This window comes from Molossus molossus, unplaced genomic scaffold (genome assembly GCF_014108415.1).
Source record: "Molossus molossus isolate mMolMol1 unplaced genomic scaffold, mMolMol1.p scaffold_m16_p_11, whole genome shotgun sequence".
In the NCBI taxonomy this organism is placed as follows: Eukaryota; Metazoa; Chordata; class Mammalia; order Chiroptera; family Molossidae; genus Molossus; species Molossus molossus.
Genome location: NW_023425346.1, coordinates 104,445,919 through 104,458,804, shown reverse-complemented (window position 1 = coordinate 104,458,804; position 12,886 = coordinate 104,445,919). Strand labels below are relative to the sequence as shown.

General features: G+C 48.5%; 1 protein-coding gene across 1 annotated transcript in view; it reads left to right on the top strand.

The window, feature by feature from the left end:
- The window catches only part of IQCA1 (IQ motif containing with AAA domain 1), a 137,250-nt gene that overhangs the window by 59,589 nt on the left and 64,775 nt on the right, over positions 1-12,886 (top strand). Inside the window, exons 7-8 of the mRNA XM_036254819.1 lie at positions 981-1,065; positions 11,274-11,399. Coding sequence (XP_036110712.1) covers positions 981-1,065; positions 11,274-11,399 — 211 coding nt within the window. The remainder of the gene's footprint in view (positions 1-980; positions 1,066-11,273; positions 11,400-12,886) is intronic.

Genomic DNA, 12,886 nt, shown 5'->3' with positions numbered 1-12,886 from the left:
CCCGGCAGGTGTGGCTCAGTGGCTGAGCGTCAGCCCTGCACTAAAAGGTTGTAGGTTCGATTCCCGGTCAGGGCACATGCCCAGGTTGTGGACCCAATCCCCAGTGAGGGGCATCGATGTTCTCTCTCATCGATGTTTCTCTCTCTTTCCCTCTCCCTTCCTCTCTCTCTGAAATCAATAAAGAAAAAATATTAAAAATAAATAAATATAAAAATAAAAAGAGTATAAAGGGTTCCTAAGGCTAAAAGTTTGAGAACCACTGTTGTAGAGCCATTTTAAACATGGTCATCTCCTCCGGCCCTGGGTTCTGTATGTCTCTGTGTTAATGGAACTGTCCTGGTCATCTTATCTTTCAGCATGTGGACTAAACATAACACTGTCTAAGTCGGTTCCTCTTAGAAATATCAACTGCATATTCCTTCTGAAATTCCTCAACATTAAATTATAAAGCCTGCTTTTCAAGATGTAGAAATTATATGGTTACAGCAAAAGTAAACTGCTACTTGGAACCCATAAAACACTGGCCCTCAGACTTCCTGAAACCTAGTGTATTTCAAGCACTATTGGGGAACCTGTAACTCTAACACCTCTGCCCTTCTGTTTCGTTTCAAACTCCTGTGTTTATCTTCAAGTTTAAACAGGAAGAAATGATTTGTGCCTCTGTCCTCATTCTTAACTCGAGCACAGAGTACCTCGGTAATTTAAAGGGGGAAAAAAAAGCACGCAGCTTACGATCAGTCTTAGGGAGAGAAACAACCCCTGCAGGAGGGAAGCCGGTGCCCCTGCCCGGACCCTTCTGCTCCAGAGAGATGGGGAGTCCGCCCACGGTGGGCGGGGCGCCTCCCCCCAGTCACCGTCACTCATTGAAGCGAACACAGGGAGCCAGCGAAGGGGGATGGACCAGAGGGGGATGGACCAGAGGGGGATGGACCAGAGGACTGAGACCACTTCCGTCTAACCCGCCTTTTCCTGCCCCTCAGGAACCTGACTGGCACCTTCCCTGACTTCCCCAACGCAGAAGAAGGAGGCTCCGCCGTCCTGTTTTCGAACAAGACCCCACAGCAGGTACAAATGCGCTTGAGAAATAAGATGTCGGTGTACCCCGATGATACTTCCCTGGAGTCTGGGGTTGCTGGGTTTGCAGCTGTGAGGCCTTGGTTACTTTCCTCCAGGAAAATACCTGTGCTGTTCATCGAGGCGCGTACTTGCAAATCGGTTTCAGAATGAGTTTATGATTGTGGTTTTTATTTTCTTATTTTTTTTTTATCCTCATGCGAGGGTATTTCTCCTCCCGTCTGGCCTCTGAACGAGATGCAACAACACGATGCTCAGTTCTTAGCCGGTTCCGAGCGGCTTGGTTTCAGGAGCCCTTTATGTTCACGTCGGCTCCCTCAGTCCCCTCTCCTGTCCCACCGTCACCACAGTAACTCCCACACCCACTCACTGTCCACCACTCACGCTGCTGCGCCGTTACTGCCCTCGGACACGCCACGCCGTGCTCGGCCCTCCCCCCAGCTGCCCGCCCGTCCGTCTTCCTCCGCTTAGGTCCTGCTCACCCGTAAGGACTCCTCCCCTTATCGCCTCGCACCTGCCAGAGTGGCCGCCATCACAAACCCTCGAACAGTACGGGCTGGCGAGGGTGTGGAGAAAGGGGGACTCTAGCACACTGCTGGGGGGAATGCAGACTGGTGCAGCCGCTATGGAAAACACTTGCTGTTTCCTCACATTAAAAATTGAACTGCCATGTGACCCAGTGACCCCACTTCTAGGTATGTACACTACGAAGCCTGAAACACCAATCAGAAAGAATGTGTGTACCCCTATGTTCATAGTAGCACTATTTATAATAGCTAAGATCTGGAAACAGCCCAAGTGCAACTTCAAAATATAAAATAATAAAAAGTACAACTGGCCCTGGCCGGTTTGGCTCAGCGGTTAGAGCATCGACCTGCGGTCTGGAGAGACCTGGGTTCGGTTCCTGCTAAGGGCACGTACTTCGGTTGCAGTTTGTCCCCGGCCCTGGTTGGTCGTGCGGGTGGCAGCCACTCGATGTGTCCCTTTCACATCGATGTTTCTCTCTCTCTCTGTTCCTCTCTCTCCCTCCCACTCTACCTGAACAAAAAATGGAAAAATGTCCTCGGGTGAGGATAAAAAAAAAAAAAAAAAAGTACAACTGCAAACACACTATACAAATCCTTTAATAATTCATGACATATTTCAGTGGCATTAAATATTCATTTAAAATATTATTCAAAATAGCTATAGAGTATTATGTTTATAGATGTAGCATAATTAACTTAATTCTCTACTTCCTAATTAACTTTAATGGATCTAAACTATCACTATTATGAACAATGCTGCTATGAACATACTTAAGCATAAATCTTGGTTCACATGTTCCATCACTTCCTTTGCTTTAATTTCTTAAAGCAGAATGGCTGAAGCAAAGTTTATTTTAAAAAAAAGATTCTGCTCTTGGCCGCATCCGTGTTCTTCCAGAGAAACGCCATTGGATCATCTCTGTAGATGCTCCCTGGCATTTGATGAAATTGACATCAAAAGCTAGTTTCAGAAATGTCTTCATAAACTGGAAATAGGAAGCCTTCTCTTAACCTCAGAGTATTTGTCATAGAAACCAAGAGATGGTTTGCATTGTTCTTAGCAGCAAAGCTTTAGAAGTATTGCCCTCAAAGTGAAACTCAAGAAAAAAAAATAGTTGCTGTCAGATCTATTGGTTAATATTTTTCTGTACATTCTAATGCATAAGAAAAAGAAAAGGAGTTATAAGTATTTTAAAGTGATAGTTTTTAGATTACATGATTATCTTCCTAGAAAACACAGTAAACTTAACAAAAAATTGTGTTGACATATTATGCAGACTTATAAGGACAAATTCTACTGTAGAATTTGAAAGAAAACTTGAACCAATAGACTGATGGATTATTTCCCTGGAAAGACTTAATATAAGTACAAATACATATTATCTTTTCATTATTCTCTGCAGTCAATGCAATTCCAATAAAATGAAAACTACTTTAATGACAAAATTATTCTCCAACTTACATGGAAAAATGAATACATGAAAATATGCAAAAAGTTTTTGAAAAAGGACTATAAGTACAGGGAACTTGCCCCACTTGCTATAAATCAAACTATAAAGATAAAGTAATAAAAATGTCATAGTAATGGGAAAAGAATAGACTGGTAATGAATGAGATAATAAATATCTTTCATATATAAAGAGTTCTTAGAAAGTAATAAAAAAAATCTGAACACCTCCGTAGAAAAGATGACAAAGAATACAAACAGAAATTTGATAGAAGTTTTATAAGTCACTAACAGAGAATTTTAAATATAATGCTACTATATCTCTTTTCACATATAGGATTGGTAAACATTTGAAATCATTTTTTTTTTTTATCCTCACCCGAGGATATTTTTCCATTTTTTGTACAGATAGAGTGGGAGAGAGAGAAACATAGACGTGAAGGGACACATCGAGTGGCTGCCACCCGCACGACCAACCAGGGCCGGGGACAAACTGCAACCGAAGTACGTGCCCTTAGCGGGAACCGAACCCGGGTCTCTCCGGACCGCAGGCCGACGCTCTAACCGCTGAGCCAAACTGGCCAGGGCTGAAATCATTTTAATGACTGGAGTTTCTAGCATGTGGGAAATAAACCACTCCATACAGTGCTGCTGGATACACAAATTAACATAACATTTTTTTAAGGAACATGGACTACGTAAATATCAAAAAATTTCATCTGTATACCCTTTGATCCATAAATACTATTTAAGGAATTTATACTAAGGAAATAATAAGACAAGTTGCCACGGATTGGGATCAACACACTTTCCATAAAGGGCCAGATAGTAAGTATTTGAGTCTGTGGAACGCACGTCCTCTGCCGTCGCTACTCAACGTGGCTGTTATAGTGTGAAAGCAGAAACGGACAGTGTGTGAATGAATGAGCATGGCTGGGTTCCAATAAAACTTTCTTTATAAACGTGGGCATCGAGCCAGATGCGGCCGGGCACCGTACCTCGCCGACCCCTGCGGCAGACACGGAAGAGGCGGTTCGCGTCTGCACTGTTGACAGCAGAACACAGCACACGCAGCAGAGACCAGGCTGCGGGCCTCAGCAGGGAGCCCGGTACGGAGCAGGAGGCGCTGCGCAGCTGCACAGGCTCCCGGGCACCCTGACCGTCCCCTCTGCACACCAGCTTCCCCCACTTCCCTGCCAAGGCCAACTCAGCTTCCAGAGCCTTCCCTCGGCCCCCAGAGGACTCCTGTCTTCCTCCTCTGAGCTCGGCGGACACTCAGTATCCAGCCTCTCGTTTGGCAGGTCACCAGGCTGCCTGAGTGCCTGTCATTTGGACTTGGTGTTATTTCACTCTGTGTGTTTAGGTCTCGTCCCTCCAGTGAAATCGTCTTTCAAGTCGGGTCTTGAAAGTGCGTGGCAAGCAGCCAAACACGTTGCATGTTAGTTTAGAAAGGTAACAATTATAGGATTAAGAATGTCGGTGGAATGTCTAAGTGTACAGGAGAGACACCCAGAAGTACAGAGAGCATCTCGTCACTGAACAGGCGAGAGCAAAGGACGTCTGGTTAATGGTGAAATAGCGCGAAGGGCCACAGGGCAGGGTGGGGAGCCGCTGGAGGAGGAGGCAGGGTCCCCACGAGCTGGGTGCGCAGCCCGAAGCCAGCTGGCCCCCGCGGAGCCTCCCTCCTGCGCCTGATGTACTAATTAGAGGGTGTGATCCGTGTACTGAAAACAGAGCTGGTCGTGCTGAAAGCTGCTTTTTAAAATTGTTTTCTCTTTTATTAATTTTAGAGAAGAAGGGAGAGGGAGAGAGAAACATCGATGAGAGAACATCGATTGGCCGCCTCCCGCACACCCCCCACTGGGGATCTGGCCCACAAACCGGGCATGTGCCCTGCCCGGGAATCAAACCAGCGACCTCTTGGTGCAGGGTCGACGCTCCACCACTGAGCCACACTGCCAGACCACGCTGAAGGCTTTTTAGCAGTTGTCACAGATGTTAGTCGTAGTGGGATGAAGAGGAAGACCAAGCCTAATCACTATAGTGATGTACCTAAACAGTCAAGGTTGTATTTGTGAAAAATAAAAATGGTACAAATACTTTTTTATGAAATGAGTATAATCACGTTGATGCTAAGCCCCCGAAAAGATGTAATACAGGTCAGTCTCCCTTGTGAGTCCCAACGCAAACATTTCAGCTGAAATGTGAACACACTGAACACCAGCAGCACCTTAAACACGCAAGCAGGGCGGTCGAGCAGGTACCAGTTACCCCGGGACCCCGACGGGTCCGCGCTAAGGATGGACATGAATGCGCGGCGTCACGGGAGAGCCCAGCGCGGACCCCTGGAGCGCAGCACTGGCTGCTGAAAGGCACTGGACAGAGCCACGTCCATTCTCGATATTGAAAAGCAAAACGAGACAACTGGAACATACGAATACTTCTTTAACATGATGAATTATTTCCCTCTTAGTTCAAAAGCTAATATCACGCTTACTGAAATTCACTGGACACATTTTCACTAATGTCAGGAAAAGTACAGGGGTGGCCACGGTCACCGTGGCACACCTGATCGCTGGAGCACGGTCGGACAAGAGAGGACACTGAGAGGTGCAGACTGGGACGGAAGAGGCAAAGTGGCCACTTTCCGAACATGTGTCTATGCTTATAAGAGCAAAGAGAATAAACTGAAAAACTACTTTATTTATTTATTTAATTTTTTTTTTATCCTCACCCGAGGATATTTTTCCATTTTTGTACAGATAGAGTGGGAGGGAGAGAGAGGAAGGGAGAGAGAGAGAGAAACATCGACGTGAAGGGACACATTGAGTGGCTGCCACCCGCACGACCAACCAGGGCCGGGGACAAACTGCAACCGAGGTACGTGCCCTTAGCGGGAACCGAACCCGGGTCTCTCCGGACCGCAGGCCGACGCTCTAACCGCTGAGCCAAACTGGCCAGGGCTGAAAAACTACTTTAAAATATATAAGTCAGATGGGGGCATTATAAAATTAATATGCAGAAAGCAATAGGGGTACACACGGCAGCTGGATAGAAGAGATAATGAAAGGGTCCATTTTCAACAGCAACAACACAGATAAAAGACCCAGAAGTAAATTCAATGAGAAATGTGTGTTTATGTGGAGAGAAGTTTAAAACATCTGGGCACACAGACATAAGGTGGAAAGGCACAGCCACCGTGTCCTTGGGTAGGAATACGCACCACCGTGAGTACCCCCGCTCTCCCCAGCATCGTCGCCGAAGGTCACTGACCCAGAAAAATACCAAGAGTGATATGTGGAGCATGGGCAGGAGGGGACCCAGGGAGGGGGACCAAGCCAATTCTGAGCTTTAGGTAGGAAGTCAGTAACCGAGAATAACCAGTAAAATTCTGAAAACAAAGTATAATGAGGAGTATTAGCGCTGCCAGGTGTTAAGACGTGTTATTAGAGGCCCAATGACACATGCAAATGACTAGAAAGACACATTCGTGGAAAATCGAGAAATGTACCCAAGTACGTTTGGAAATGTAGTATATAATAAATGTAGCACCTTACCTTTCTTATGTAAGAAAGAAAAGACCATTTAATATGTGGTATTAGAATGACCAGGTTGCCCTGGCCGGTTTGGCTCAGCGGATAGAGCGTCGGCCCGCGGACCAGAGAGTCCTGGGTTCGGTTCCCGCTAAGGGCACGCACCTCGGTTGCAGTTTGTCCCCGGCCCCAGTTGGGGTCGTGTGGGTGGCAACCACTCGATGTGTCTCTCTCACATCGTTGTTTCTCTCTCTCTCTTCCTCCCTTTTTTCCTCCTGCTCTATCTGAAGATAAATGCAAAAATGTCCTCGGGTGAGGATAAAAATAAATAAAATAGAAATAGACTGTTCAGGTTGTCATCTGGAAAAGAAGAGAATTAGATCTCTGTCTCTTCATACCAGATTGGTTTCCAATGGATCAAAGATGTAAATGTCAACATAAAACATCAAAAGGACTTGAAGAAGCCCAGGAAGAAATATGTCATAACTTCACGGTGGGAAAGACCTTTCTCCCCTGTTCCACAACCCAGGGGTCATAGGAGAAAAAAATGATAAATTCAGCTACACACAGAACATATCTTCAAGCTGCGTGGTCCTGTCAGCTGACAGAGGATGCTGGGAGGATTATTTGTAATAAGTATCACAGATAATATAGATCATCTTTCTAATATATAAAGAGCTCCTTTTTTAAAAAAAAAAAAATGTTTTCATTGATTTTTTTTTTAGAGAGGAAGGGAGAGAGAGACAGAAACATCCATGTAGGAGAGATTGGCTGCCTCCTGCACGCCTCCTACTGGGGATCGAGCCCGCAACCCGGGCATGTGCCCTGATCAGGAATCTAACCAGGACCTCTCAGTCCAGGGGACGACGCTTCATCCACTGAGCCACACTGGCCAGACAAGAGTTCCTACAGTTCTATAAGAAAGGGATCAATAACCCAACATAAAAACACAGCCAAGGAATGTGAAGAGACACTTCTCAGAAAAGGAAGTCTAAATGGATTTTAAACATAATAAAAGTTGTTCAACATATGGAAAGATGATCACCCTGGCACATATATGAGAAATGCAAATCAAAGCTACACTGCAGACAAAACTGATCAATTGAGCCTCATCGAAATGCAAGATTTTCGCACTTCAAAAGACACACTAAGAAGTGCAAAGATGAGAGCAGGCTGGGAGAAGACATTTCGAAACATACACCTGATAAAGGACGTGTATACAGGATAAACAAAGAACACTTACATCTCAATGATGAGAACATAAACAAGCCAATCAAAAACTTGGCAGAAGGCTTGAGTAGACAATTCACAGCTAACAGACCATTCATAGCTAATAGACACATGAAAAGATGCTCAACATCATTAGTCATTAGGAAAATGGAAATTTGCACCACAAAGAGATAGCGTTCATACCCATGAGGATGGCCGTGATCCAGAAGATTCTTGCGTTCTGGGATAATTGCCCTGTTAGCAGATGTCAGGATGTGCAGACAAGGGAGCCCTGGAGCCTTGCTGGTTGGGATTCGAAATGTTGCAGCTGCTTTGGAAAACCAGATCGTCACTTTCTTCTTTTTTTTTTGTGGTACGTGCCCCTAGTGGGAACCGAACCCGGGACTCTCTGGTCCGCAGGCCAATGCTCAACTGCTGAGCCAAACTGGCCAGGGCTCGTCACTTTCTTAATAGTTAAACATAAATTTACCAAATGGCCCAGCAGTCTCACACTTAGGACTCTCTTTAAAAGAAATGAAAACATGTCCACACACACACAAATTATGTGCATATTCATAGCAGTGTTACTCATAATAGCCAAAAACTTGAAACAACCTAAATGTCCGTCAGCTGGTGAATGGAGAGGTGAACTGTGGTATATCCATGCAATGGAATATTATTCAGCCATAATAAAGGAACAGACAGCTGATACACGCTACAACCTGGGTGAACCCCCAAAACATGAAGCTAAGCAAAGGAAGCCAGACACTAAAGGCTGCGTATTCTATGATTCCATTTATATGAAATGTCCAGAAGTAGTAAATATATAGAGGTGGAAAGTACATGAGTGTCTGCCTGGGAAGGAGCAGGGGGAGCGAAAAGGATTAACAACGAATGGACACGAGGGGGTCTTACTGGGATCGTGGAAATGCTCTACAATTGTTTCATGGTGGTCGTTCACAACTTGGTAAATTTGCTACAAAATGAATTATATACTTGGAATGCGTGAATGTGTATGATCTGTAAAATATGCCTCAATAAAATTAAATATATTAAAAATAAATAAATAAAGCCGGCGACAGGCCAGATTTGGCCTTCAGGCCCCATAATTCACATGCACACACACACAAAAGGCCACCTTACTAGGCAGTAAAGTGCACTTCCATTTGGGAAGTTTTGCTATAATTGAAGAGAATGAGCAAAATGGAGTCAGTATTGACGGCTCAAAGAAAACCCTAGGACAACCCCCAGGGGACTTAACCTGACAATAAGTGGACATGCACTGGACCCAGACTGTGTCCTCTGCAGAATCAGGACTTGATTCTGCAGAAGAGCTCACACACCTGCAAAGTGATCCTTGCACCTGTCCACGCAGCATGTTGGCAACGGCAGATCGGAAACAACCCACTCTGCAGTGGTAGGAACAACGTCAAATGAATGATGAGTCCACGTGTTTCAAAATGGGCGGGAACCTTCTCTTGCACCGCTAAGGAAAACAGCCAAGGTCTAGGAGGAGAAAAATGCAGAGAAGGGACAGTGTGTGCAGTATGCTGACGTGTGTGCAAAACTGCCAACGTGTGCTGTGACACGTATCTGTGTGTGTGCACACGTGTGCACGTGGGAGGATTTTGCTGTAGCCGAAGAGTATGAGCCAAATAAATTCAGTGTGGGTGTAACACATGGACCACCACAGTCGTGTATCGTTTTCACAGACGTGATTGGCAGACGATGCTGGTGTGCTCCTGTATATGGGTGTGTGCACACACGCGTACCTGCATATATCTGGATATGATGGCTCTGGAAGCCGACCAAGGTGTCTGAGTTAGCTTTTGAAAGTGGATCTCATTGGCTGGCTCACAGCATGGGTGGAAAGTTTCGCTTACACTCTTCCATCATTTTTTAATTGTGAACCATGTAAATGTATTATCTGTTCAAAAAATAAGTTAATATAAACAACATAACGGATAAAGCTTTAAAAGATACGCTGGATCCCTGGCCGGTTTGGCTCAGTGGTTGAAGCGTCGGCCCACGGACAAGAGTCGTGGGTTCGATTCCAGTCAAGGGCACGTACCTCGGTTCCGGTTCGGTCCCCAGCCCTGATTGGGGTCGTGTGGGAGGCAACCAGTCAATGTGTCTCTCTCACGTCGATGTTTCTCTCTCTCTCTCTCCCTCTCTCACTTTATCTGAAAATAAATGGAAAAATATCCTCTGGTGAGGATTTAAAAAAGGATACGCTGAATTGTATGTTCCACAAGTAAAGATTTCATCCTTGTTGCAACAGCTCACATTCAAATATACATTTTAAAGTCTTTACATTTCTGAACGTTCCCAACTTCCGAGGGCCAGCAGGCGCCGCGCCCCCTGGCGCTGAGAGCAGAGCAGCCCCGGCGCCGCGGTCGGCTCTCCGAGCTGAGGGGCACCTGATCCCCAAGGCAAACATCGCTATTTTGACAAGAGGCTTTTAGTCCTGTCCAGAGATGCCTTTTTATTACCAAAAAATACGCACCACACATACGTCACCTGTCACCTTCCCGGTGCCTTTCCCAGCCTCGCCCACCAGTGTCCCAGAGCCCGGCTGGGGCCTCTGGACAGTGTCCAGCTGGACCCAGGACTGAAGTTTTGTTTGGGTTTTTCTTTAGTCCAGATGGTACCCGCTTAGCCTGATTTGTTCGTGACAAAGCGCTTTTCATACTCTGGAAGGTGTGAACTAGGCTCGCAGGAGCCACGTGGGAATAGACATCACACTAAAGAATCAAGTCAGGCGTTTAGGCAAATACCAACGACACACAGCCACGTGTGTCTGGGAGGAAGGGTTAGACTGCGTGGAGCTCAGGAACCCGGGTCTCAGGCCGGTACGCAGCCCGCTGCCCAGCGAGGGAGAGCCCGTCATGCATCCTCTGCCCTGAACCGAATCGCGTGGCTCTTCACAGACCTGCACGGATTCTCCGGTGAGGCTGATCCTGTGTGAACCGGGGCTCCTGAGCAGACAGTTTAAACTTGGGAGGAATCAACAGGTTTTGGTGAATGTATGAAGTGAATGTTAAACCACACTGAAAGAATCCAGCTGAAGAGATACGTGATCTTTCGTGGGAATGTGAGGTTGTTAGGACGGCAGCGCCACTATCAGAGTCAGGGCAGGAGACAGTGTCCCCACTTGGATTTGGGGACAAGGCGTGGCACTAAGGCCGTGGCTGAGGGCTGGAGGGACCTCGATGCCCTCACATCCATGGAGCCCCTGGGAGTGGAGCAGCTCAGAAACGCTGGCCTCTCCCTCCGTCGGCCCGGAGACCGGACGGCTGCGTCCCCTGGCGGATCCGCCCACCGGCACGGGCAGGCAGGAGCCCGGGACCCAGGAGGGGTCAGCCCGGGGCCCAGAGCAGAACAGAGAACAAGGCTGACCACACATATCCCTCCCAGGTGGGAGAACAGGTCTCGCCTGGATAGGGTCCATTAACGTGCCATCACTGTTTCCTCTTTCACCAGATTATTGATGACATTATTGCCAGCCAAGAAGAAGAGGAAAAAAACAAAAAGAAGAAAAAGAAAAAAAAGGAAAAAAAGGAGAAAAAAGCCAAAAAATTAAAGGAGAAGAAAGAACCAAAAGACAAAGTTAAGGTAAGGAATTTGGAACTTTAAAAATGTGGAGTGTTGTTTTTTTTGTTGTTGTTGTTTTGTTTTGAATCGGTGGGATAATCTCCCATCTGTTGAGGTGTCAGTCATTCGTTTCCTAGGAAACCAGGCTGTCTGCCAACAGTTTTCCAGTTTTTTTATGTTGATCGACAGTTGCCACCTTTTCTCTGACCTATGAAACCTGCCATGATAAGAAGTGGTTTCAACCACGCGATAGGTCCCGTGTGAAGCCGTATGAGGTGGCTTTGGATTTTCATTCCTGAAATGAGCGGTTCCACGCGTCTGTCCTCAGGGTAGAGGCAGGGAAACTGCTCGGCGAACCACTGACCACCGCACGGATCATGTGACGTCGGCCACAGCGAGTCCGTGCGGATTCTTCACTCAGTGCTGGCGCCTCGGGCTGTTCTCAGGGAGTGTGGGTTCTCATGCCCAGAGCAAGTCAGAGTTCAAACAGCGTCACTCGGCCCGGCGCTGTCTCGTGCGATGGGGTTGGGGTGGCCGTGGTTTGGGGGTGGTTGCGCGGTGCCGGTGGCCATGGGGTTGGGGTGTCCGTAGGGTTGGGGTGTCCGTAGGGTTGGGGTGGCCGTGGGGTTGGGGTGGCCTTGGAGTTGGGGTGGCCGTGGGGTTGGGGGTGGCCGTGGGGTTGGGGTGGTCGTTGAGTGCCGGTAGCCGTGGGGTTGAGGTGGCCGTGGGGTTGGGGTGGCCGTGGGGTTGGGGTGGCCGTGGGGTTGGGGTGGCCGTGGGGTTGGGGTGGCCGTGGGGTGCCGGTGGCTGTGTGGTTGGGGTGGCCGTGGGGTTGGGGTGGCCATGAGGTTGGGGTGGCCGTGGGGTTGGGGGTGGCCGTGGGGTTGGGGTGGCCATGAGGTTGGGGTGGCCGTGGGGTTGGGGGTGGCCGTGGGGTTGGGGGTGGCCGTGGGGTTGGGGTGGCCTTGGAGTTGGGGTGGCCGTGGGGTTGGGGGTGGCCGTGGGGTTGGGGTGGTCGTTGAGTGCCGGTAGCCGTGGGGTTGAGGTGGCCGTGGGGTTGGGGTGGCCGTGGGGTTGAGGTGGCCGTGGGGTTGGGGTGGCCGTGGGGTTGGGGTGGCCGTGGGGTGCCGGTGGCCGTGGGGTTGGGGTGGCCATGGGGTGCAGGTGGCCGTGGGGTGCCGGTGGCCGTGGGGTGAGCTCGGCAGGGGCTGCTCTGTGGCCCCTTCACCGCGAGGTGGGCAGGGACACTCCCCGGGCTCCTCACGGCGCCAGCACCACCCACGGGGTGGAGCCCGGGCTGGAAGCTCGCGTCCTCCCAGAACGCGGAGAGAGGAGCCTTTTCGCACAGATGCTGCCTCACAGCTGCCCAACCCCACCCGGGTCAGCTCGGGAGACCGGGTCCCTCAAGGTCAGGTCCCTCTGTGCCTCTGTCAGAGGCAGGGACCCGGCTCCGGCCCAGGAGGCAGGTTCTGACTGACGCTCAGACTCCAGGGTTTCTCTGG